Here is a 26,507-nt window from a genome sequence, read left to right as displayed (position 1 = left end):
TGAAGGTGTTCAAGACTTGTTCAAGACTGTCATCAGTGATGCCTATATTAAGGAAGACACAGGAAGGAACTAGATCCTGGTCTTCCCAGTTCAAACATGTTTCTTCCTACGTAAAAGATAAAAGGTGCACCATACCACTTGATCCATGATAGGAGATGGATTTTAAAATTTAAATTTTAAAGCACAGGAAATATTTTTTTGTTATAAAACCCAAGTTGCTACACTTTCTTCTTCAGGACCATATCTCACTTTTTATACCAGATGGGGTTGCAGTGAGGGCGAGTCCAGGTTTGGTCAAGGATGAGGAATTGTCTGTTTAGAGATTTGTTTTTGTATAAGTTGGGTGGGATATAGAGACTGCAGGAAGACGGAAAGGCAGAAGGATTATCAGACTGTCAGAGCACGCAGCCTTGGAGAAATGGCCTATGTCCCAGCTTCAGCATCTGGTATACATGATGCTGAGCAAGCTGCTTGAGCAATGTTTTGCCTCGCTTTCCCCAGCAGAATTATTGAGCTAACTGGCCAGGGTGCTACAACCAGCAAGCTCAGCACTGTTGCAGCAGAGCTGAGCATTTGTCACTAAGTCAGTTGCAGAAGTACGGAGCAAGAATACTTGGAATAACGAGACTTGGAAATGAAATTTCATAAAAATCACCACAAAGCACTTGTGATTGGTCAGCATTTAGCAACTTCGTATGAAAGTTTGTCAGCCATAAACACAGAATGGTGACGCTACTAGGTTGTATAGAAGTGCTTGAAAATGATTTATTTTCATGTGGACCTGCATGGATGTGTCACAGGGAGGCTTGCTGGTGGCATGTGGGTCTTAGTCTAGTGCCCCGTTGCAGATCTCATTCATGTGAATGCTTCACATTCCTCACTTCTTATCACTTAAGCACCCTGCATTCCTATCACCAATCTGGATTGTTGAAACTCCAGCCCTCCCTAAATGGGAAGTTAGGCAACCTGACACTCACATCTCTTTGGATACAATGCTCAGATACACTAAAAGCATCCTAGAAACACAGAGGAAGAGACGAATAAAAATACACTTGCTGTGCAAGGCTTGGATAATCTGAGTTAAACAAGGCTTGGAGCCATGCTCTTAATGAGAAAGATAAAAAGAAATCTTCACTTACTACCAGTTTACTGAATGAGGCAGGGGACTTAAGAAGACTAAAAGAACAGCATGATTGTGTAATTAAAAAGTGTAACATGCATGCAAACAAATGGCAGGAAAATTGAAGTTGCCTCGGCAACGTTAATTCTGACATTGCCCAACTTATAAGTGCTCGACTTTGCAACCTTAATGTTAACATTTTTTAGACATAATATATAATTAGCCACAGCCAATTAGGGATGCTATGGATCCTGTTGGTAACCCATAATATTTACATTTAAATTTGGAGAAAGATTACTGCTGGCTATACTGTATTATTTAATTATACAGTCAGTTTAGAAATGAAATTATATCTGAAGCATTTGAGAGATTCCCTTGAGCAGAAGTGATGGAACAATTATCACTGCAATTTGGCATGAGGAAACTGCTGTAAGCCTAGAATTTCACCTAATCAGACAATTTGATTAGTGGTCCTTGTGTAGGAGCACTCTGCAGTGCTGATGAGTAATTTCAAAAGTGTACTGTAAGAAAAGTAATCATAATAACTATGCACACTTTCCCTTAGCAAGTTGTGTATCAAATTTATTAAGTTTTAAAAATCAGTTCAGAATAATGTAATTAGTGTAAATTCAGTACCATGATGGAAAAACAAAACAGTAGATTTTAGCTTATGGCAGTCACTATCAATACGAAGCTCTGGATTCTGCTGACAATTCAGTTCATGATACTCAACAACTACAGCTAGGCGATGTCTGACAGCTATGTGCTAAACAGCTGTGACTTTGAAGATACAGAGGTTTCTAAATTAATTCCTGAGAAAAGAGGCGTTAACGGGAAGGATGCCTGATGGTGGCATTGTAACATTATCAGCCCTTGTTGGGACTACTGATCTGTGACCTGTCTTGTGAGCCTGATTTGTGATTTGTCCTGTCTATCTACCGTAAGAAGGAAACTCACTGCTTGCCTGTGGTAATTCAGCTACAGATCTTAGTGCTAGCTCCTGTTTTTTTTTTTTTTTTTTGGAGGGGGGGGGGTGTCTTTGACACAGCCCAGGCCCCCATTTCTCAACTTTATTTTACAATGGAGTCTTTGGCCAGCAGCTTGCAGTCTGTCCATGTTCTTGCCTTGTCTTGCCTTTTGACTATAAGGCTGTCCACTAGTTTTGTACAAGATCAGTGTTTTTTAAGAAACACAATGTTTGTGAAGTCAAAGAATAACAAGAACAGAAAAGAACACTAGACTGTACTTATAGATCATCTTAAAGGTCTACTTAGCCCAGTTTCCAGTCCCCAAGAGGGGCCAGTGATACTCTGGGTCAAAACAGTCATTCCATGTCCCAAAGTGTAAGATGAGGGCATTGACTTAGTCAAACTCCCAAAGTACATGATCAGAGAGAAGCAATACCTTTTTGTTTTAAATGATCTCATGGCTTTTTAATTCATGTATTTCTCTCTATGTCTTTTGAACCTGCAACTATTTCTTACACTTCTTGGCAGTTTGAAGAGTGAGGACCCATAAGTTTTGATTCCCCTCCGCTCTATGAGGTGCCTCAGTAGAAATCTGAGATGTATTACCTGTTGCTACACACTCTGAGGCAGACACCATAGATACCTGAGAAAAAAGATCAACAGTGCTTCCTAGGGGATAGCAAGCACATTTTGAGTGAGTGCTTGATGTGCAATGATGTTAATCATATATTAGGTATCTACTTATTATTTTACCTTAAGATTTATGCTGATTTATAAGCAACACATATAGTAGGATAACTCCCTGGGTAATGTCATAATTCAGATTTCAATGTGGGCACCTAAAATCATTGCGAATGTTTCAGAGCTAACAGTGGAGGCAGCTTTAGGCCCACCAAAGTAAACACATGATAGTCTGGTGTAAAGTGCCCTTTGTAGTTTTTCTTTAATACTTGTTGCACCTTCCCATAATATTGGCCATCATAGAGTGATTAAATTCAATCTTAGAACACATCAGGAAAGAAGGCAAGTGCATTTAAAAGTGCAAGCCTCCTTTTGATTTGCAGGTAGGATAAAAACATGGAAAATACGTATTTTGGTAGCTTATCTCAGGAGGAAGCAAAAAGAAGTAAGGACTACACACTAAATATGCTGATGAAAAATAAGTGGCTTTGAATCTTGGGTACTATTCAGTTATAACAAAACCAAGCAGCAAGAATAAAAAGAAGTAAAAAGCCAAACAGAAATTCTTTTGTTTTCCTACACTTTCATCTACACCACAGTGTAATCCCACAAAAAAAGGGAAGGAAAAAGGGAAGGAAAAAGGGAAGGAAAAAGGGAAGGAAAAAGGGAAGGGAAGGGAAGGGAAGGGAAGGGAAGGGAAGGGAAGGGAAGGGAAGGGAAGGGAAGGGAAGGGAAGGGAAGGGAAGGGAAGGGAAGGGAAGGGAAGGGAAGGGAAGGGAAGGGAAGGGAAGGGAAGGGAAGGGAAGGGAAGGGAAGGGAAGGGAAGGGAAGGGAAGGGAAGGGAAGGGAAGGGAAGGGAAGGGAAGGGAAGGGAAGGGAAGGGAAGGGAAGGGAAGGGAAGGGAAGGGAAGGGAAGGGAAGGGAAGGGAAGGGAAGGGAAGGGAAGGGAAGGGAAGGGAAGGGAAGGGAAGGGAAGGGAAGGGAAGGGAAGGGAAGGGAAGGGAAGGGAAGGGAAGGGAAGGGAAGGGAAGGGAAGGGAAGGGAAGGGAAGGGAAGGGAAGGGAAGGGAAGGGAAGGGAAGGGAAGGGAAGGGAAGGGAAGGGAAGGGAAGGGAAGGGAAGGGAAGGGAAGGGAAGGGAAGGGAAGGGAAGGGAAGGGAAGGGAAGGGAAGGGAAGGGAAGGGAAGGGAAGGGAAGGGAAGGGAAGGGAAGGGAAGGGAAGGGAAGGGAAGGGAAGGGAAGGGAAGGGAAGGGAAGGGAAGGGAAGGGAAGGGAAGGGAAGGGAAGGGAAGGGAAGGGAAGGGAAGGGAAGGGAAGGGAAGGGAAGGGAAGGGAAGGGAAGGGAAGGGAAGGGAAGGGAAGGGAAGGGAAGGGAAGGGAAGGGAAGGGAAGGGAAGGGAAGGGAAGGGAAGGGAAGGGAAGGGAAGGGAAGGGAAGGGAAGGGAAGGGAAGGGAAGGGAAGGGAAGGGAAGGGAAGGGAAGGGAAGGGAAGGGAAGGGAAGGGAAGGGAAGGGAAGGGAAGGGAAGGGAAGGGAAGGGAAGGGAAGGGAAGGGAAGGGAAGGGAAGGGAAGGGAAGGGAAGGGAAGGGAAGGGAAGGGAAGGGAAGGGAAGGGAAGGGAAGGGAAGGAAAGGAAAGGAAAGGAAAGGAAAGGAAAGGAAAGGAAAGGAAAGGAAAGGAAAGGAAAGGAAAGGAAAGGAAAGGAAAGGAAAGGAAAGGAAAGGAAAGGAAAGGAAAGGAAAGGAAAGGAAAGGAAAGGAAAGGAAAGGAAAGGAAAGGGTGTGGGGGGGAACACAGGGGGAACCCTTTGGAATGCATGGAAAGGCAATTTACTTTGGTGTCTAAAGAGTCCTGCTAAACTGTTTTATTATGGTATGAATATATCAGATGGCAGTAACCTAGGTAAAAGCCATAGGGATTGCTCTTTTTGTATAGCATTACAGATTTTTATGAACTTACAACCAGTACTGAGAGATCCAGCCATACTTTTCTTAGCAAACTAATTTCTACTGAGACTTTAATTATTTAGAACCATGAAAGAGGATGAAAGAAAAAAAATCATTTTTCAGGTGAGGAACATAAAGCAGCCTCTACGGTTACCTTTCATTTAAGCTTAGGTAAGACTGCTTACACACCTTATTGTAACAGTAGGCCAAAAGTGAGCACGCTGGGCAGTTAAGAGGCTAGTCATAATCCCTTGATAGTGACCATGCTAAATTTTGTTTTATTTTTAAGAAGAGATCACAGTGACTTTACTGCATGGTCTACTTTTTGTGTGGAAGGGGAATAAAAATGACCTTTTGAAATGTATGGATCCAGCTCATAGGCTGTAAGGCAAGAAGGTAGCAGTGAGGCCATCTGATCCCTGTAACACAAACCAGAGCAGTTCACCTCCCATCTCTTGTGTCAACTCCAGCTTCTGGCTGAAGGAGAACAAACTTCTCCATTCCAAATATTTTTAGTGAATTGTAAACTGGTAGAAAGATATCAAGAAGGAGATCTCTAGAAACTGACAGCAAATTAGGATCCAGTAAATTAACACAAAAAAAAATCTTCTATTTACACTTTATTCTAGGCACATAATTCACAAAAAAAAAAAAAGTTCTAGAACATAAAATCACGGGGTGACTCTCCTCTCTCTCTTTGCTGCAGGCTGGCACTTTGCCTGTGCAGGCTGGACACTGAGGGCACCTCATACCACTTCTGACCTATGTCTGACGGACATTTGTCTTTGGTGTTCATGTGGAGTTGAGCTTGGCACTCCAAAGGCCAAGAGAGAATCACTGACACTAAGGTGCCAGAATAGAAAGATGTGAAGAACAGTGAAGGAGATGACAAGGAACTGAAGGACTCCTCCTGAAAAGAAAGAGGATTTCTCTGGAGTTTATTTCTGCATGCAAGATGTTCCTCGGGAAAATCCTGATGAGTAGAAGGGTCACTGGGTTTGTTCCGTGAACCATACCCAGTGACAGACATGGCAATGCCTTGATGGACACCTTCAGTCTTGTCTTAGAGTACAGGATAAACATCTATCCCCAAAACATTTAATTAAACTCCCCTCCATTCAGAGGAAAGGAACAAAAAGAAAGAACAGGATACACCAACCACAACTGTAATATGGAGTACTGTTGTTTAGACAGATATTTATACTTCCATCATGAATAGCTTTGGAAAAACTGGAAGAAAAAAAAAAAGCAACAAAAAAAGCAACACCAAAAACCCACTGAAATAAAAACCAACACTCTGAATAGTAGTATACAGTCTCTGGGGGCTGAGACTGCAGCTTTTACACACTTAAATAACTTTATGGATGTTGACAGTTTCACTTAACTCAAAAGTGTTGTTCTCTTGTTTGTGTAACAGGCTTGTCGTATGTCCCTACACAGGCTGGTGCACAGGGATGAACAGCAGCCTGCTGCTCCAGAAGCTTATGCTGTTGTGTGAGCAAACTGCAGGGAAACCTGTAAAAAATCAGGATTCCTACCATGGGCTGAGTAAAGGAAATTTTGACAATGTAATACCTACCAGTAGCACTACACGACTTGGGTCCAAACATCATCAATTGTTACTGGTTATGTGTGTTTTCTTTGCCCAAGACATTTCAGATGAGCAGTTAGTGAAATATAATTTAACTCAGCTCTGTTAAACCAAAATTTTGGTTTATATACCAGACATTTGTACAGGTTTAAACAGGTATATTTAAAATATACGTATTGTAAGAGGTACAAAGGATAAAAACAAGAAGTGGTGTAAGCTGTTGTAAGCAGGTAAGACTTCACTGTCTAGACCACGTGTGCCGAGGATCTGGCCTAACAAACAAGTATTTCTGAACACTGACTTTCTGAAGGACTGTGACTAGCAGGGATAGTATAACTAACCCTCTGGTCAACAGTATGATGTTATTTTTTCACCTGCTCCAGAGCTGAAGTACATTATTCCACAACTGCATGTGCATTTCTGTCAGTCTCAGACTGCCTTCTATAGCCTGAAGACTTTTTCTTCATTTCTTAAAATAATGTGAGTTTTTTTTTTTTTTTTTTTTTTTAATTCCAGAGCAACCAAACCAAACCAGCTGTCCTTAGGCAGGAAGCTTATAAGAACAAATAAGCCACTTTTGCTTTTGCCATGCAACAGACTTGCCAAGATCAACCCCAAGAATACTGTCAAATGACCGTCCAACTACATGGAAAACTAGTGTACCTTGCCTTCAGCGTGTTTTACAGGAGGGTGACCCATGCACAGGAGTTGTCCCAAGCTACAAACACAGCCTTTTTAGCAGCAGAGAAGATCCCATGGTGTTTGTCACCAATGCCAAGCCTCCAGGCAGCTGTGGGACTTTCTCATTGGGAAGTGAAATGATTAACCAAATGGTAATTGCAAATGGCTGTTTGGTTAGACTTAAGTGCCTGTGTATCAATGAATTGCCTAACAAGGAATTTGAAGTATATTTATAAAATCATATCCCTTGCTCTCAAATTTACATGTCTCAGAAGAGATATATTTGAATTTCTGTAACGAGTTTCTCAGTGTTTGCTTTGAAGTATTTCTTATACTCAGCTGTTATACACTGTATATACAGGAGAGTCCCCAAAAGATACTTTTAGTTAATTTGACCATGAAAATATTACATTTAAAGGCTGAACCTATGAGAATTTTTGAGCATTGCATGTGTAGTTGCACAGGCTCACATCTGTAAGCATTCCCAGTATTGGACATGGACTTTAGAAAGACACTGCATACTTTGGTTTTCCTAACCAGAAAATAAAAAAGATATATATATAAAAAAAGAAAATACAGAAAAATAAAGAAAATAAAAAGATATAAAATAAAAAAAAAATAAAAAGAGTAAACTTACCAGTTGAGGGACTCCTCAGATTATTTTTGTAACCAACTGCATCATGCTTAATAACCAACTTCCACTTAAAACCTTCTGTGAAGGAGAGGTCTAAAGGAGAACTTGCTTTTGTTGCAAACACCAATAAAATAAGCTTACTAAAACACCTGGAGTTCCATTTGGCTGAACAGCATTGCCATTGAAGCTTCCTCTCTTGTAAATTTTTTTAGCAGTAATGAATATATTAAAAACAAAGAAAAAATACCAACAACCAAAATGTAAAATTAAGCATTGACTCATTTATTCTTCAGGTCATATTGATTTCTTCACTTTTTTTTTTTTTTTTTAAATACACCACTTGTTTTAGTTTTACCAAATATTAAAGGAGTTTTTGCTGGGCTCTTTGTCTTAAGCACAGCCATCAGTTTATAGATTAAGCTGTCCTTTTGTGCAAATTCCTACTTGTCTTTTATAGGCAGTAGAATAATTAAATGAATTTAATTATTTTCCCTAGAATGGGTCAGTAGGTACTGAAATGATGAAAGATTTAATAAAGATATTTCCTTCATTAGGGACTAGTTCTGCATTCCCTGCTAAGAACAGCATTTACAAAAATAATGCTATTCCCACTGTAGTCAATGGGACAGCTCACAAGGGTAAACTGTGCATTGTTTGACCTGATCCTTGCTCATTAATGTCTATAAAAACTCCATTAGACAACATAAGAAAAATAACATATAGAGAGATCAAATAATTTTAGTAATATTACATGCAAACTAATAAAACTCTCTGGCAACACTAGAGCCCTCTGGATCATCACCTCAGTCTTGTTTTCTTAAATGTTATTATCTCTAACTGCAGTGCTAAGCCTACAGCAGTGGATTATCTTTTTTTTTTTTTTGGTAAATAATTAATGGTATAAACATAGGATTTTCTCTGCTGGATAAATTACCTACAGACACATTGTGATTTTTACTATATATTAAAAATATGCTTGAAAATGCCACAGATGAATTATTTCAATTCACTACACACAAAGGTACATTACCTTAGCCCCATGCTGTAGTTTATTTTCCTGATGAACTGACTTGGAAAAATCTTTATGCCATTGCTCATTAGTTCCTTACCAGATAAGTAGGTGAATAGTTGTATTGGTGGGTTTTACCCTTAGGAATACCCAGTTCTTCTTCTTTCCCTTTTACTTTTTTTTTTTTTTCTCTTCAGTCTATACCTTGGTCTCAGTGGATGTTTTGCCTTTACTTCCATCTCTTTACTCAGAACTACCTCCTCCCATCTCTTCAGCACTCCTTATTTTACTGCACTCTTCAGCCAAGACCCTGGTCTGTGCTCCAGGATTCTTTCCATTGATATAAATTCTGGTATTTGGTGTTTATCTGAGGCTCCCTCTATTGACAGCAACCCACCCCAGCTTCTCTGTAGTCAGGACGTGGCTCTTCTACTCCTCCACTGTGCCAGACCACAGAAGTGTGTCCTTTTACTCCTAGAACCAGTTCCTAGCATCCTTAGCAGGGCTGCTACACTGACAACATTTTATAATTATCTCTTGTACCTTCCACTGTGATTTATAATTCATATGAAAGGTTCTCAGTTAAACATCCTGCCCACAGAGGAAGGAAAGAACCCTCAGCGTTGCACCCACTGAAGTCATTAATCTCATCCGCTTCCCCTGATCAAAATTCATACTCTCTAGCCCCACCACAGCATAGGAGACTGAGTGAGTAATAACACAAGCGCTCCTTATTCCCCCTCTTTCTATTTCTCCTATTCCTCACCCAGAGAAGATTGATCTTCCTGCAGTTTCCCAAGCAGTAGCACCTGGGGTCATGGGTCATATGTCTCTGCTGCAGCAGTAGGACAAAACCCAAGGGCTCCCCGTAGCCACCGAATGTCTAATGCCTTCGCAAAAGATCCACCCAAGCTACAAGCCTACAGGATGGGAACACTCCGAACACTTCAGGTGTCAGACATTAAACCTGCTGCAGCAGCTGCCCCCAGCTTGAACAGAAAAGAGGTGGCTGCTTTCTGCAGAAGTGCACTGGCACAGTGCTTGTTTCTGATGGCTTTACTATACGCAGACTCCTATGCAAATATTTAATGTCCCATGATAAATCATATCTAAAAAATGCCGAAGAACCTGACTAACTAGATTAATGGGGTCAGGGGAAATACATCAACAACAGAAAAAAAAAAAGTGAGGGAAGCTATAAAAGAAAAGCAAAAATTGGTGTCTGTTACTACAAAACTTTGATTTTCAGCCATGTCTAAAGAATATTGATGATTAGTGGTTTAGCTGGAAGTTATTTAATGTAAACACCAAAGTGAACGGTTCAGTCTTATTTAGTCTTTACATGATACTTTGAAACTAAGCTGCAGTTTCTACCACATGAGGCATAAAATCAATTAAAGAAGAATGTTTATGCTCCAGCAGACTTGTAACTGCACTGCTTAAAGTTCAGTCGGTTTGTGTTTTAAAATATTTTTGTTAATTTTCCAGTCTGAATCTGGTATTAATTAAAGAAGTTTAAATGTGGTCTCCTTCCAAAACCATATGATCTTCTTGTTTCTTCCTGCTCACAGCGTCCATGCTGGTCTGAATCTTACCCTTTTTCAAACATAACATACATATTTTATTAATATGGCTATTTTCATTGACAAAAATAACAAGGCTCTGCCTATTTGTATTCAGTAATATTATGACCTTCACAAGATCAATCACCGCACAGGAAATGGGCCATCTGTATTGATAAGGCTTGGAACTGAAAGGCTTGTGAAGAGGAAGCTGCTCTGACAGGTTTGCAGGCTATGAATGGGAGAAAGGGATCATTCTCCCATTTGATTGTATCATGCAGTTAAAGAATATGTACCAGGTTGCCTGATGCTAACAAAAACATAAGTTTTTTGTTTTTTTTTTAATCTCATCCCCTCATGAAGCCCTCAGATAGATGTGGGATGCCTGAGTAAAGTGTTTTTTGAAGGGTAGAGAAGACAAAGGATTATACATTCAGAGGTTTGCTTTCTTAGATTTATTATCAAACGAAATTCATTGTTTGATGGCAATTAGCATGACTGCCAGTTTTCATTTCTCACAGAAGATCATGGCAATAAGACACTAAAGGGTACTGTGTACTTGTCTCCAGGTTTGTATTGCCACCATGCTGCCAATAATACACCCAGTGAATTAGAAGGCCAAAAAGCCATGAACACTTAAGACGGCACTGTCGGGTAGTTTAGAGGGAAATACTTCTTTTGGTAGCCAATCCAATTTATGCTGGCTTGACTTGTTTATGGCTTTACAGCCTAAGGCTTCCATTTCAACTTTCAGATTAATCAAACCTGAATTCTAACACAAAATGTTAACAGTGTCCTTATGGGCTTGCATCTCAGCTGGTTCAGCAGATGAACACATGCTCTGTCCAGTGGGAAAACTGCTCTACCTACATTCACAGTGAGGCCTGAATTTGAATCAAAAGTCCAATAAAAAGTTACAAGTGATATTAGGCCCATGATTTTTGTTGTTGTTGTTATTTGTTTGCTTTTAGATTAAAAATATAAATCAAATATTAGTTAAATAGCATATCTGTTCCATAGGGAAATACTTCACACATTGTTATGTAGGAGAATGCCAGGGATGAGCACTAAAAGCAATAACAACAGCCCAGTAGAAGAATACATGATTTTTTCTATTCATTAGGATACAGGGCTCAGCACTTGTGCATGACTTCTGTCCCACATTTGTTTTCTGAGTATAAGAACTATAAACAACCCAAAACCACAGCACCATTCTTCCATGTCTCTCCACCTTGACATTCATGTCCTGTTAATTGTATTATCTTTTTACATACCTGCAAGGGCTCTACATGCTTCAAGGTCTCAAGCTTTTCTTTTTCAAAGTTCTTCTCATGTAGGAAGAGGATAGGCATAGGGTATTCAGTTGTCTTGCCTTGTACCTAACTTAAAAAAATAAGCAACCCTTTTCCCTGACCTTCCCTAGTTAATCCCAAGTCTAATGCTTTTTTAAAAATTTGACTTCTTTAGTTGGGTACAAGAATATGCCATCTCAAACTAAAAACAAACAAACAGAAAAAAATATTTCTTTTCAAGGGATGAACTGGACGGCATTACAAAGACTATTTAATTTACTACATGTAATTTTTATCATGCAAAATCATCTTTTTTTTTTTTTCTTCTTCTCTACCATGACAGAGAGCTTTAATATCAGTTCCCCTTGGTGTTCACCACACGTCTAGTGGCAAAGCAGACCTTAATTCCACAGCATGCAACCCAGGGTTTCTTAGGAAATGACAGGTACCAAGAAATACTAAGATGAAGTGATTTAAATGATAACAACTGCATTGAAATCTGGGGTGCAAAATTTGATGTACTGCATAAGTTGCAAATCATATGATATTAGTACATTTTTTTTGTGAATTTTTGAGTACATTACTTCCAATAACCGTAACACTATGGAATTGCTGGTCAAGAGTCCTGCACTATGTAACACAAGCCTTACATATCAATTAAATAAGTTTTAATGATTTTTTACTTTGAAAAGAATTCATGATCTGCTGTGTAAATAAAGGTGAAACTTTGCTTTTGATCTAGCTTGTGGCATCCATGCCATGGCAGGGGGGTTGGAACTGCATGATCTTTAAGGTCTCTTCCAACCCAAACTGTTCTATGATTCTATGAAAACTTTATGGAATTGCCTGTGATATATATTTTAATGTCTTAATAAATAGAAAGAGATAAAAAACAAACAAATAAATAAAAAGCACCATCAAACCTTACAAACCCTACTACTTTTAAAGTTGTGCAAATAGCACTAGTTGGTTCAGTGGCAGATAACAAATCTGTCCTACAGACTACAGACTTATCTGTAAGCTGCACTCATATGTTCAGCAGAAATCTGAAATACAGGATCTCACAAAAATACTCTCAATGTACAGGAAGTTTCTAATGGGCAACTGGCAAAGCTGTTATGGTAGAAAAACTTGAAAAAGAGCAATATCTGGCGAGTTTGTGAATTTTATCTGACCCCTAATTTCCTGTTTCTTGAAATATTCTGATCTCCTCCAGAGTTTATGAATTATAAATAGCTACAAAGCAGTAATTATATTGTGGTTAAATATTTACGTGGTTTTTTTTAGGAGTTTTGTAGAAAAATCATTACATCAAAATTTAAAAGTGAGTGGTTCCCACAGTGTATGGCTCAAATACAGCCATACTCTGTGACCCAGCTGTGCTCCAGTGTAGCTGGGCTTCAGCAAAGTGAAGTGGGTGGAAAGTCAGAAAATAAAATGACTGAAGTATGAAGAGAGGATGAAATGTATGTAAACCATTAGGGCAACAGAAAGATGAGGTAGGACAGGGAGGCGTGAAAAGTAATTTAAATTTTGACCAGTATTACAGGCTAGCATTTCCTTGATTTCTACGTGGTGTAGTGTAATGATGTGTCAGTTCACGATGAAGATCCTCTTACTGCCTCAATAGCAAGTGACAGCAAATGGTAGACCGAGTGTTGATGTGCCTACCCCTATGGAGATGATGTTCCTACTTATTCATGTTCTTCATCTCCTAGATGCACAAGTACAAGATGTTCTGCTTTGCAGCAGTACAAACCAAACCAAAACAAAAGACTGAAATCAAACTTGTGCATACGGAGTTGCCTGCCATCACATTTCTACCTTCTTCTGTGTTGTAAACAGAGCACTGAATTGGGGAGCAGAAATTCCTGATTTTCAGCTCATGAGACATATCCAACCCACAGTCTTCTTTAGGATGGTGGAAGACTGAAAGTGCCCTGGTAACTTTTAGTTTGATTATAAAACAGAGACGAAAAAGAGAAGAAAACCAGGTATGAAAGAGTGGACTGGGGCAGTCCTTCTTGATACGTTAGGTAGATTAAAAGGGGAGGTATTTTCCCTTCAGAAACAGAAATATCATTTCAAAAAATCCGCTTACATGCTACAAATTATCAGATCTACCCCCACGCCAATTTTTGATTTCCCACTGTGCGAGGATTGCAATTAATAAGTTGGAGGACAATGCCACATTTTTCAGTTGAGTAATCCAACTATTCAGACTTTCTGTTGCCTTTCGGACACTTCAATATATAATTGACCATTTTTCAGAATCATGACGGAAAATATTGGACTTATTTGTAGAACACTGTCAGTGCATTCATTTTGGAGTATATATCAATAATGTTTGCAGGGTGGAAATGAGATGCAGGTCAAGTTAATGAAGCTATTGAATAGGAAAAATTAGAAGCTCTAACAGGCAAAATAATAAAATACAGTATATGCCATGAGGAACCAAGCAGGGAACAGAAGAGTGAGCAAAAGTAATGAGGTGAAGAATAGCTGTGCCTGCTCTTCACCATCTGTGTTACAACATCAGCCCCTAGGACAGGGTTCCCATTGTACAGCAGGCTGCACGAAACTGGAAGAAAAGCTGGAGAAGAATGCCTCCTCACAGATGATCTGAGGCTGTAATTCCACAAATACTGCTGCTTGGATAAGCCACTACTGTTGTACATTTTCACTGGAGTTGGTAAAAAAAAATGTGTGCTGGAAAACAGCATGAAATACTTTACAGAAAGAAGAGCTGGAATCCTCATCAACACATCATCTAGGCTGTGTGACAAGGAAAAGGTTAACATGAACATCCATTTCTTGGCCAGCTATACAACGTGTCTTGGTTACTGCAGCAGTTTCAAAAGGCAGGAAAAGATACTGTACATGCGAGGTTAAGGAACAGCTACAAGTTATATATGAGAAAAAAAAAAGAGGCAGAAAAGTGTGAGCAAGATGTTAACGTATCCCAATAAACAGAAAAGCATTTTGTGCACCATGGTTAGTCAGAGCAAATGCCCCTGGATATTGTCCTCAGAAGTCAGTTTTTCTGGAAAGCACACTCAGATACTCTGTAAATCCCCAAACACAAGCAAACTAATTTAGATGTAGTATGAGGTTTGGCACCAGGGAAAGAAAAACTTTACAGTTTATGGAACTGTCTGACAGTTTCTAGGCAGAAAATAATGGGTTTGGAGAATTTTAATTCTGCGGCAACCACAGCTCAATGTGCTTCCCACCATCTCTGCCCGGTAACAAGATAACTCAGAAACAAATTGGTGTCACTAATGTAACACTCTCCTTGAAAACAGTCTGAATCCAAAATAAAAAGTTTAAGTGCCAGAAAAAAAAAAAAAAAAAAAAAGGTTTTCAACTTCTCAAGAAAGCCTAATTCTGGGACAAAACTTACTTCCTTATACAAAAGTCTGCCTGGACAATCGTTTTCAAAGCTATGTGTGGCAGGCAGCGTGGTTATGGTGCTCTGCAGTAGATTTGGACTCTTGAGTCCAGTTCTTCATCTGGACTCCTGCCTAAGTCTGCTTCTGGCACGAGTGGTTTGCTGGAGAACCAAACCCAGCTGTGTGCCAGCACAAGCCAGAGCACTCCCTTTGTGTGCCATGACTACAAACTTGGATATGCCATGGTAATGCTTTCCTGATGAGCTGTGCACGCTTTGGGCTGATCTCGAGTAGAACTGGAAAGAGCTCAGAAGTCCTGCTTACTTACTAAAGCAGGGATGACCTTCTTGGTAAAAATGCGGATGCAAGTGTTACCATAAAACTGGAGGCAAATGAGCGATCGACAAGCTTCTCAGACTAATAAACTATCTCTCCTCTAATTATACCTGATGTAAAAACCTCGAGACTGTTACTCATAGATTTTACAAGGCAGAATAACAAATGAGCTGTGCACTGAAATTCCTTTGCATAGCAACTTACGAAATCATCGATTTTTATTTAATTTTACCACATTTTATGTTTTCCAAAGTGCTGCATCCTGCAAGCAGGACATGCAGCTCATGACTTGCTAGCTGTAGGAGCTGAACTAACCCCAAATTTGAGTCATGAGTAGGAAACAATTTAATTGTTCTCTGGGGTGAAGAATAGAAAGGAAAAGGCATGTGTTGATTAATTCATTGCAGCACTGATCCACCCTTTCTTTAATTAGGGGTGTGGAGTCAAACAATTCCTCTGCCTCACTTCATATGGAAAACTGAATTTATCTTTGGACTGTTACTATAAAGCCATGGATACTCCCACAGCATCTGAAACAAAGGCTATTGATGCCGGAGAAAAGCCATTCCCTGGTTTCCACAGGCACTGGGTGAGGTTCAACCTTTGTACACTTTTGGACTAAACTAACTGAATAACTGAGGCAAGCTGTGCTGGCCATGGCTGAGGATCACTATTTGAAGGCAGCACGAGTACCAGAGAGTTCATGTCACCAGAACTTTTGACATGCAGAAATTCAGCCCCCCTATTCAAAACTTACCAAAATTCTGCACTTTTTGAACCATAATGAGCAGGAGCCCTTTCCATCCGATAACATTCATATATACAAACCTGTATTCTACATGCTTTTCTAACTGACATTTGCCTGCATTCCTTGTTTGTTAGACCTAACAAGCAGAAATAAAAGACTTCTTGGGTCTTGCAGCTGAAAACAGCTTTTGAACTGAAGTGAATCAGGGTGCCTTTACTGGAATGAATAGACCCTTCAGTTTGAACCAGCCGAGCACCAGCCCCTTCGGGGCTGTTTTTCTGGAAATACTTTACCAGAATTCATTCCCCCAGCAAATACAACAGTAATTGTCCCGGACTGCTTCTGTCGGGACAAGACCAACAGACACTGCCTTTGCACGGAAAACCCTCTGGTCTTTTTACGGTCTGCATCTCTGGCAGACACAACACACACTTTTTCCAGTGAAATGACCTTCTTTCTGCGCTCTGCCAGTTTTCTCCCTTCATTATCTTTTATTTCCCGTCATTTCCCCCTCCTCCCTCTCTCGGCTCTCCAGCTAAGCCTGGCGGTGCGGGGTCGGCGAGCTGCTGGCCCTTGAGGCTGACGCCAACGACGGGATCAGGCTGGGAGGATGCTCGGAGCACGGGGGGAGCAGCACAAGAGCATTCCTCCCGTTTTCCAAAGATGCCAGGCACCCAGGCTCGGGGGGAGGCTGCTCTCATCTCTCGCTGCCACTCCTCGGGTGCCCGGCTCCGGCAGCCTTCCCCCTGCCCCCCGGTGCCCTTCCCTCCCCAGGCAGGGAAACAGCAGGGCTGCCGGGTGCCGGTGCTGCCAGAGGGGAGGACCTCGGCCACCCTCCCGGTGGGACCAACGCCACCCGCCCGGACAGACCGCTCGGGTCTTGGGTCCGGGACCAGCAGCCGAAGCAGAAGGTGAGCTTTGGGACAAGGCAGCCCGGGGACAAGCCACCCCCACAGACCCTCGCAGCAGCACTGAACTTTCCCCCTCCGTGCCGGCGTCTCCCCGGTACTCACCGGTCTCCCCATCCTCTTCTTCCTCTTCCTCCTCCTCCTCCTCCTCCTCCAGATCCAGCAGCACGTCCGCGTTCGCCGCCTGCATCTCGCCCCTGGTGCCCTCTGCCCCCGGCCCCGAGCTCCCCCGGCCCCTGCCCGTGCCCCGGGCGCCGAGCGCGGAGCCCAGGCGGAGCCCGACCGGCGGCGGCGGCGGCCCCGGGCTGCGGGGCGGGGAGGGGCGGGGGGGGGGGGAGGGGGCGGCCCCGGCACCTTCCCGGCAGCCGCCCCGGGGCCGGCGGCGTCCCGGGGCTGCCCCCCCTCGACCCCCGCAGCCCCCTCCCCAAGTGTCCTTTACAGAACAGGGGGCGACCCCCGCGGGGTGGAGGCGGAGGGAGCTGGAAACCTCACCTACCTCGCCAGCAGCATCCCGAGCCACTGCAAGGGGAACGTGGGAAGAGCATGGTGTTAATCGATGTGTTTTTTGACAACCCCTCCCCCTCCCTATTCTTTTTTTGCGTTTGGCTATATCAGACAATTCATGTTCATCAAAGTGTCATAAGCGGGTCAAACGTCATCTTAAAACTAATTAGGAAACGGTTTTATTTTATTATTTCTTTCTTTTTCCTAACAGGATCCAGAGCAAAGGTTTGCCCCAGCTGCCTCTGCTTCCACCCCTATGTTTACTCTTCGAAAATTGTGCCAGGAGTTTAACCCCCTGGGTCTTAAAGGATGTCAGAGTATGCACTCGGTCTTTGAAGAAGTCAGCGTTGCTCGATTCTTCATAAAACGTGAAGCATGCAATAAATAAATAAATAATAATAATCCACATGTTGGCAGGGTTATTCGGAAAAAGTTGCAGAAGTTGGAGAAGGAAAGCTCAAGGACTGAACTAGACAAAATGACAATCTTTCGAGCTTTACAGATGTATTCAGCCCACTTGGCTGTTTTGCAGGTGAGCCGTTGTCCTCATCGCCATCTCAGTCTGCAGGTAGGAAATAGGAGAATTTTGCAATACAGGGCATGCAGAACCGTCACTGTGCAGAAATGCCTCAGGGGCAGAAGTGCTCGCAAAGAGAGGATTTGAAGTGCTCAGCAATATCCCAGCCTGCTCACATGTCCTGGTTCCGGGGGAGAGCAGAGATTTGCTGAAACTGGAAGGCGTCTGGAGGAGTGCCCAGAAGTGAGCAGTGGGAAGAATTGGAAACAATAAAATTGAAGGGGCAAATGTTAGCTGAGAAAGACTGGGAAAATGGATTGAAGGAACAGGAAAGTCTGGCTTAGGAAAAGGAGAAACAAGCAAGATAATCTTCTTAGTCTGCATTAAGTAACCTACAAGCAATCTGTTTGCAATCTCTACTGCTGACACCAAAAAAAAAAAAAAAACCAAACACAAACACCACAGTACCCAGGATGTTTAAAGTGTGCAAACAAGGAGGTGGACCAAAGCCATTTGTCAGATAAACTTGCCTCTCGTCATCAACTGTTGGCAAGTGGCTGTGAGTCAGAGTCACAGCAGGGCCTGGCATTGCAATGAATCTAAGTGCAAGGACCTTTTGACAAAAATGAATGAGAAATTTAACTTAAGTTTTGGAGCAGCTCTGCTTAGTAAAGGCCCTACCGCACCGATCCCTTGAAAAGAGAAGTTGTCTGTAAGGACATCCGTGAATTCTGCAGAACTGTGAATACCTCTCTCAAGCTTCTCAATGCAAGCACCAGTGTCAGCAAACCTGCACTGTCAGCACCACCTGGCCCTGCCTGTTTTTCTCACTGTCTGACAGATAAAAAAAGCATCACGGACATGGACCGGGGCAAGAGGGCAGTCCTAGGAACGGGTGATGCTGCATAGTAAGACACAAGTTTTCTTGTATCCCAGGTTTGAAATACGGCATGGCACAGCAAGTCTGCTTCTGAAAATCTTCAACATGTGCCTCACACATCATCACAACCACTTGTCAAAGCAATTAAAAGGCAAAGTGCTTAAAAATGTGCAGGGTAGAGGAGCATTTCAAAAACAGGCTGCACACAAGATTATTTTTTTAACTGGATCCTACTAAAAACACAAGTAGAGGAGCTACCCTCTCAGTCCTACTCTCACTGCAAAGCATCCCCCAGCAATTACAGAACATAAAGATTTTGCAGGTTTCATTCAGCTCTCAAAACCCGAACTCTGGGTTTCAGAGATGACTTTAAGGCAGAGTATTGCAGTTACTTGACAAGAAAAAGGGAGTACTGTGTCTAAAATTCCCATAAAACTTTATGAAAAAGCATAGCTATTTTTTTTTTCAAATTTTATAACTGATGCAAATATTTCCATGTGTACTTGTGTACTTTTGGCAAAGTACCAATGCTTCAGAAGCTTGGTTTTGATACTCCTGAAAAATAGAGATAAAAAAAAAAAAAGCAAATGAAGAGAAAAACGCAACAGCACCACCCTGCTGCCATCTCTTTGTCAAATGTATAATAGCAGAAGATCTGCTCAGAGAGATGCAGTTATGCAATTTTTAGCTAAAAAAAAAAAAAAAAGTATATTTTTTCAAAAGTTAGCCGAAATGAAAAATTTAGGGTAAAAATTTTTTTCCAGTTCAAGCATGGCTGTTTTCAATTTTATTGAAAAAGAAATAGGAAAACAATAAAAACATTTGAACATTCCTGGTAGTGAGAAACAGCGCAGGAGCCCATGGAGCCAGTGGAAAAATCGCCTCCATGAGCAGGGGTTTCGTGGCAACCAGCAAAACAGAGGTCAGGAAGGGACTTCAAGAGATTGTTTAGTCCGGTGGTGACAACACTTTGGCACAGGCACCAGGTCTATAACTGACATAGATTTGGGCTGGCACCGGGGCCTCTGAGTCACAGTGACAATAAGTTTGGCGCTAAGCACCAGAAATATCCTGTCAGTCACTGGGTTAGTCTGGCCGCCAGCACTGCATCAGGTTTGGATGTATACGAGCAGTCAGTGACAAATACTTGCTGGTCATGTAAGGATCCTGTAATGCCCCAAGGTGAGCTCTTTGCAGGGTATTCTGTCAATAGCCACACAAAATCATTTTCCTGCAGTTGAAGCTTTTTTCTCGTCCTTCTCCGAGCATCCATTGAGAACAGCTGGTTGTTGTCCTCTTAATAACATATTCCAAATGGAAAACTATCACCTTAATTCCCCAGAGCTTTTCTCATCCAGAATACAAAACCCATTTCTTTAAGCCTTTCAACATATATCACTGTATGTGCCTTCCTCTTGGTAAGAAATTAGTGTACAAGTCCCATGTGAGACTCTATGAAAGGAAAAGGTGACATTACTTTACAAAATCTGTAAACATATTGGTTTTACCCACTCACAGTCATTTTCTCAATGATTTCCCTCACTTACACTCCCACTCCTACACACTCACAGGAGCCAAGATGTATGTGTTTAGGTCGTCTGTCCACAGCCACTTATGTGCAACACAGGACAAGGTGGCTGTGGAGTCTCCCACCTTGGAGTCCTTCAAAAGCCACCTGGATGTGGTCCTGGGCAGCCTGCTCTGGGTGTCCCTGCTTGGGCAGAGGCTGGGGCAGGTGGCCTTCAGAGGTCCAGTCTCAACCATTCTGTAGAGGGATGCCAGGTGTCAAGCACTCATCACATCTCTTGGGCAATGACAAACTGATTTTTGGACAGGTCTCTCATAATTCACAAGAGCTAAAGATTAGTATGGCATGATTCTTTTGGATCAGAGTTTTGAGAGTTTTGGTTATTTCCACCTTTAGCTAAGTCTGCCTTCAGGCCATAGCCTGTATACAAAATTCCTCAATTTTACTGCTGTGGACTATGTCCTTCTTTATGAACTTATATATATATATATATACATATATATATTTCCTTACTATCTTAATATTCCTATTACAAGCCTGTATCTTTGTATATCTTTCTTCATCACCTGACCCTTTCCCCAAAGATACACTGCCCAGCAGCAATTGCAGAATTCAACGTAAGAACTCATCCAAAAAAAATGAATACAATTTTTGTATCATTTTGAATGTGATGCTCCTTCTAATATGTCCCAGAGTAACAACTGCTTTTTTTTTGCAGCAGTATCACCTTGTCAACTCATATTTATATTGCACTCTGCCATAAATCTTAGATTAATTTCTGCAGTTCTGTTGTCAGGCTATTTTCCATTTTGTATTTCTGTATTTGATTTGCTCCTGAGAGGGCATTTGTTGCCCTTACTTTTGTTATATTTCCTCCTTTGATCAACTCCTTCTCATTTGTCAAGGTAATATTGAATTCAAATGTCTTTCACCATGCTCGTGAACTGCTGAGGGACAAAATGCATGCTGCTTAAACCACAGTCATTGCAGAATAAAGACCAGGAGCAGCAAAAAAGCATATGGTCAGCAGATTTGCAGGTCTGGTAGGTCAAGTGTACTTAAAAAAACGTGGAGAGAAAGAGTTTTGTGGGAAAGCTCTCAATCATCGAAAGATACTGTATTAAGGCCACTATAACAACTCATATCAGTACAGACAAAATTTAGGAAGAATAGCAGTGGACAAGTATCATTGCATAAGGTACTCTTTAAGGGTATGAAGATCAAAGTGGTCCATCATTGTGGGATTCATTGCAGAACAGAGAACATGGTGGTCTTCCTATTTTGCATTCTTAGGTAGACTGAAAGAAGTAATTATCCCAGAGACCAAACCAAAGTTTATTATTTCATAAGACATTACACTTCTTTAATAACTGCTGGGATATCGTACCCTATAGTGGGTGAATTTTAAAACATTACAGAAACAGTTCGAAACTCAGTAAAAGAAAAGAGGGTGTTTGAAATACAATATTAGATAGCCTGCAAAGCTCCTGTTCTAATGCAGAAATAAATTCAGAGAGAAAAGATACAGAAATAATAAAAAAAATAAAATGTTCATTCACCACAAGAAATTCCCATAGGTGCACCAAGCTTTTCATAAATTTTGCTGCATTAGAAGTCAGTAAAAGAAGGTGTAGAAGAATGTACTTTCAGTTCCCCAAACCACGAGTGTTTCCTGGTCCTGTTAAGTTAGTGCTTGCAATCTGCTCAAGTCTAGAGAGAGAAAAAAAAAAAAAAAAAAAAAGCACTGTGAAGAGTTTTGAGTTCTTTTTGTTTCATCAAGTACTTTTCTTTATTTCAGTATGATTCACAGATAAGGAGAACAATGAAACATTAGGGGAAATTGAAATTACTCAGACCTTGTACAGCTGCAGTATTTTTCTTTCATTTTGGTCGTGTTTCCAATTGTACGTAATCCTGCCAGACTTCTTAATTCTCGCTCTTGCATGCAACCTCCAGTCTGAGATGACAACTTCAGTCTCTCTTGCCCTCTATTGAAGTGAATTGGTAATAACAATTGCCAATAAAATGTGAGTTACAATATGTAAAGGAGGGTATGAATAATTGATCTCAGACTACTGGCGTGTGTAATTACTTTATGTAGAAGTCTCATAAGTGCTGCCAAATCTTCTGCTGGCTCCTACTTATGTGTTCGTTTTACCTTCTTTCAGTATCTGCCCATAGTATAGGATATACACATGGCTATTTTATGGCAAACTTTCAGCCTGATATTTTTAACATGTTTAATACAGAGCTTTTAATTCCTAGGGAAGGTCTGTACTTGGCCTGTGTATATCTTAGAATAATAGACTCAGAGTTCAAGCAGTTTTATTTTTCTAATGTAAATGCCTCAATTCAAATAGTTTAGAATATGTAAAATTCAGGGAGTTAATGGGGTTATTTCATCAGGTGAATTATGAACAATTGCATACAGTCATTTCATTTGTAGTGTACCATAATAGTTTTATGATGTTTTAATTACACTTACAAAAAGCATTTTAGTCCCCTATCTGTCTGGGTATCCTGAATTTACAGGAAATGGCTCTAGCAAATCTTACTCATTCCCCAAGAGAGAGCACGTTCTCAGTTATCCAGTGCAAGCCTTCACTACACCAGAAAAATTCCTATAGGTAGGTGTTGTGGAGGGCAAAGTCACCTGCTCTGGCTCATTAGTTCACGTACAGTATGTTACTGACACAACAACTCTTTTTAAAGCTGGTGTGAGTCCCTCTGCACGGTGCTGCCCTTCACATGGGTGGACTGCTTAGAATGAGCTGAGGCATCTGGGCATCATGCTTGACTGATGGAGGAGGTATGCCCCACGCTTGTGAGACTATAAACAGATACTGTACTTTTGTCCAGATTTGATAGGTGTTAAGGTCAGGAGGAGTTATGACACAGCCAGACTAACTAATACAGGCTGCATCCGCTCTGCTCATCATCACCATCTCCCCTCACTGCGGTGGCTGGTGCATCCACACTGCAGCTGTTGTTCATTTTTGCTGCACTTCCAAGGGCGCAGCAAGCAAGTGCTCCCTACGTGTGCTTTCAGAAGGGCTCTGTGCTTTTTGGTTAAGCAAAGTGCTTTCAGTGGCTGCTACTGCGCATCTCCCCTACTACTTGCAGGCACAGATTTTCCATTACAAGTTGAAGAGAGGGGAAGAAAGAATAATTCTGAAATCAACCCTGCGGTTAGATAAGTGAAGAGTTAATTCCAGAAATACTTCACGGTACTTTTAAGGACAATTTGGTTCTACACTGTGACTGTGAAACGATCTTAAAATAACTTGTCAATAACTGTAGCCTGCAGGGATAGAATAGGACCTTCTGGCTTTAATGAAAAAACTAGCAATCAAGCTTCGTAACTCTTTACTTATAGCTGAAAGCACGAATATAAACACAGAAGTAAACACTTAGCTACTGTTTGATTCATGTTTGTGGTTTTGATACTCAGCAGTTCCTCACAACAGGTGCAGCAGGTGGTCTTTTGTAGAGGGATGCTTCAAACTCCTTCGGCTCTTTTCCAACAGAAGACAAATAATTTCTTTCTGCTATTTCCAGATCTGATTTTTTTTTTTTTGGTGTCTGTATGGGTAGTTCTCCTGCTGAGGTAGGTCTTTATTTATTTGCAATGGTCTCTAATCTAATCTGCAGCAACATCCCTGTTGCTGGATTGTTCTGCTGTAGTTGTGTACATCAGTAGAGTCCACAATCCGTGATGTGAGAGCTTGCTGTGACAGCTGGGCTTTAATGCTTGCACAAGAGCTGGAGGAGCATATGTCTATACACGCATATGAACTCTCCTTCCTCTGTTCTGTGGAAAGAAATGGTCTTGTCACCAGTCCTTCCTCCTTCTTCACTCTCTTGTGACACGTTGCACTTCACTGCATTTCATCTTTATTCCTGAAGGGATTTTGATAGGCAGATAAGGAGACTCCTTATCCTCCTTAAAGAGGTGGAAGGAGGGGGACTGCTTCATGCTGGTTTGGAGCCCCAGGAGGGAATACTGATGTGCTCTGCAAAGTCTCTGTATTGCACTTGAAAGAGAAATTGATACTTTTTCATGTATCAAAATGTAAGGTAGATAAACATTCTTATTTACTACTATAAAGCATTTCAAGTATATATATTTGTATATATATACACACTGTGAGAGACTTCCCTAACTTCAAGGTATGAGTCAGTTTTAAGCAGCTTCTTTTTTTCTTTCCCTGTGTCATTTTGATCTTTTGTTTGTATAAAAAAAAAAAGTAGCTTATGTGAACCTTAAGAAGCTGGTTGGATAAGACTGATGTCCCAGAACCCCAGAATGGCTGGGGCTGGCAGGCCCTCAGGAGCCCACCTACTCCAGCTCCTGCCCAAGCAGGGACACCCAGAGCAGGCTGCCCAGGGCCACGTCCAGGTTTCTGAAGATCTCCAAGGAGGAGACCTCACAGCCTCTCTGGGCAGCCTGTGTCAGGCCGAACAGCCCCAGCTCTCCCAAAGTCTCCTCACAGGAGAAGTGCTCCACTCCTTTCATCACCTTGGTGGCCCTTCACTGGTGTCTCTCCAGTATGTCCACATCTCTCTCAGACTGGAGGCTCCAGAACTGGAGGTGCAGCCTCACCAGCAGAGGGGAAGGATCACCTCCCTACACCTGATGGAGATAGCAGCCCATGGACCTCATGCAGCCCAGGACACCCTCAGCCTTAGCAGCAAGGGCACACTGCTGGCTCATGTTCATATTATTTACCAGACAGATATAGGAGAGGAAACATATCAGGCTTACTAGTTTCTCAAGGAAGCTAGGACCACAGACTTACTTAACCTTCCTTTTTCCTTGTGTTTGACACCTACTATGATTTTAAAGCGAGGAGTTTGGTGTGTTTGTTTCTACAGCTTGTCACTTCAGGCTCCTCGTACAGGCTGCTGTACAGCCAGGAACCTCAATGCTTTTTGGTGCTTAGGATCTGATTTTGTTACAGTTTCCTCCTTTGGCCACTTGCCAGAAAATCACCTAGGAAACCCAAGTACCAGTTACCATGGTCACTTAGAAGAGCATATGTTTCCTCCCATTGCATTGTGTATCAGTAGGAGGAAATCCACAAGCTTTTTACCTGAGTAAGTTCAGTAGGATTTGACTCAGAGAGCTGAATCCTGACCTTATTTCCTCTATGAAATCCCCGGTGAAATCGGTGGAGCTCCAGAGTGTAAACAAGGGCAGGATATAGCTTTACATTAATATGCCCACAACTGAATTGTGAAATGACGGCTTACAAACGTCTTGCCTTTGACATACTACCAACCTGCAGAAACTCAGGAGTGAGCTAAACAAGAATAATGTGAAATCGTGTTCTCCCACAAACTCAGGTAAAATTTCATGAATAAGAAGGCATTCACCTGATGTTTGAGGAGAAAAGCACACCAGACCACAAAAACAGCAGTAGCTGGTCAAACAAAAGGAGTGATTGTGCCGGTATCCTGTATTTAGAAATGGCTCAGGGATCATTGTGGGAAAAGAATAAGAAATAGCACAAGCATTTTTCCTGACTGCCAGGTGCCTGAAATCAGCTAGTCAGGTTCAAGCACTGTGGGATCAAAGGCTAATAATCCAGACGGGGAACTTGGTGACTTCCTCTGAGAAAAAATAGAAACGTTTCTTAGAGTGGTGTGTGAAGCCCTGAAGTTCCTCCTCTTTGTCACCACACACACTGCAGCAGAAGCATCCTCACATCAGGTATTGTATTTGGGCCAGAAGAAATATAGCAAATCCATAAAACTTTTCTGTAGCCTGACCTTTTCCCTTCCATCTCAAAGCTAGTTTCCTTCTGAAAGGTGCTATAACCACCTTGCAGAAACAAGGTGCCTAACCATATTGTCCAGGATACTGATGAACCAGTGGATCACAGAATCACAGAATCATCTAGGTTGGAAGAGACGTCCAAGATCATCTAGTCCAATGATCACAAAACGATCAAGGCCATATTGTGATCCTGCAGAGTACTAGAAAGCCTATTTCACACTTTTCAGCAATTTTCCAGATCTGCAATTTGAAGCCATTGCGATTGCTTGGTGAACAGTAACTATGCTCATTGCAATTGGAAACAAATGCCTCAGAGTAAGAAATCTTCCTCCTCATTTACATTTACATTGACCATCCTCAGAAGTGGATCTGATGCACCAAATCAGTACAACTCCTGCTTCTTCATTTTTACTTCTCTTAACCTTCCACTCTG

General features: G+C 41.6%; 1 protein-coding gene and 1 long non-coding RNA gene across 7 annotated transcripts in view; one reads left to right on the top strand and one right to left on the bottom strand.

Annotated features, from left to right (window-relative positions):
* Nucleotides 1-17,426, bottom strand: part of ANO6 (anoctamin 6) — a 78,012-nt gene extending 60,586 nt beyond the window's left edge. For 5 of the 6 annotated variants that reach the window (XR_013945130.1, XR_013945131.1, XR_013945132.1 and 2 more), the window contains exon 1: nucleotides 16,972-17,263. Coding sequence is in view for 2 of the 6 variants with exons in the window: in XM_080576678.1 (XP_080432804.1) it covers nucleotides 16,972-17,056 (85 nt within the window). In the remaining 4 variants the exon portion in view is untranslated. Of the gene's footprint in view, nucleotides 1-16,971; nucleotides 17,264-17,362 lie in introns of those variants that run through there. The other variant, XM_080576679.1, reaches the window with a different exon arrangement.
* LOC308188071 lies at nucleotides 4,261-18,338 on the top strand. Its single transcript, XR_013945143.1, has 2 exons — nucleotides 4,261-16,869; nucleotides 17,582-18,338. It is a non-coding gene; the product is annotated as an uncharacterized lncRNA (long non-coding RNA).
* The last annotated feature ends 8,169 nt before the right edge of the window (nucleotides 18,339-26,507 follow it).

Source organism: Anser brachyrhynchus (genome assembly GCF_964034855.1).
Source record: "Anser brachyrhynchus genome assembly, chromosome: 1".
NCBI lineage: Eukaryota > Metazoa > Chordata > Aves > Anseriformes > Anatidae > Anser > Anser brachyrhynchus.
The sequence above is the reverse complement of the archived record's forward strand: the minus strand, read 5'-3'. Positions and strand labels throughout refer to the sequence as shown.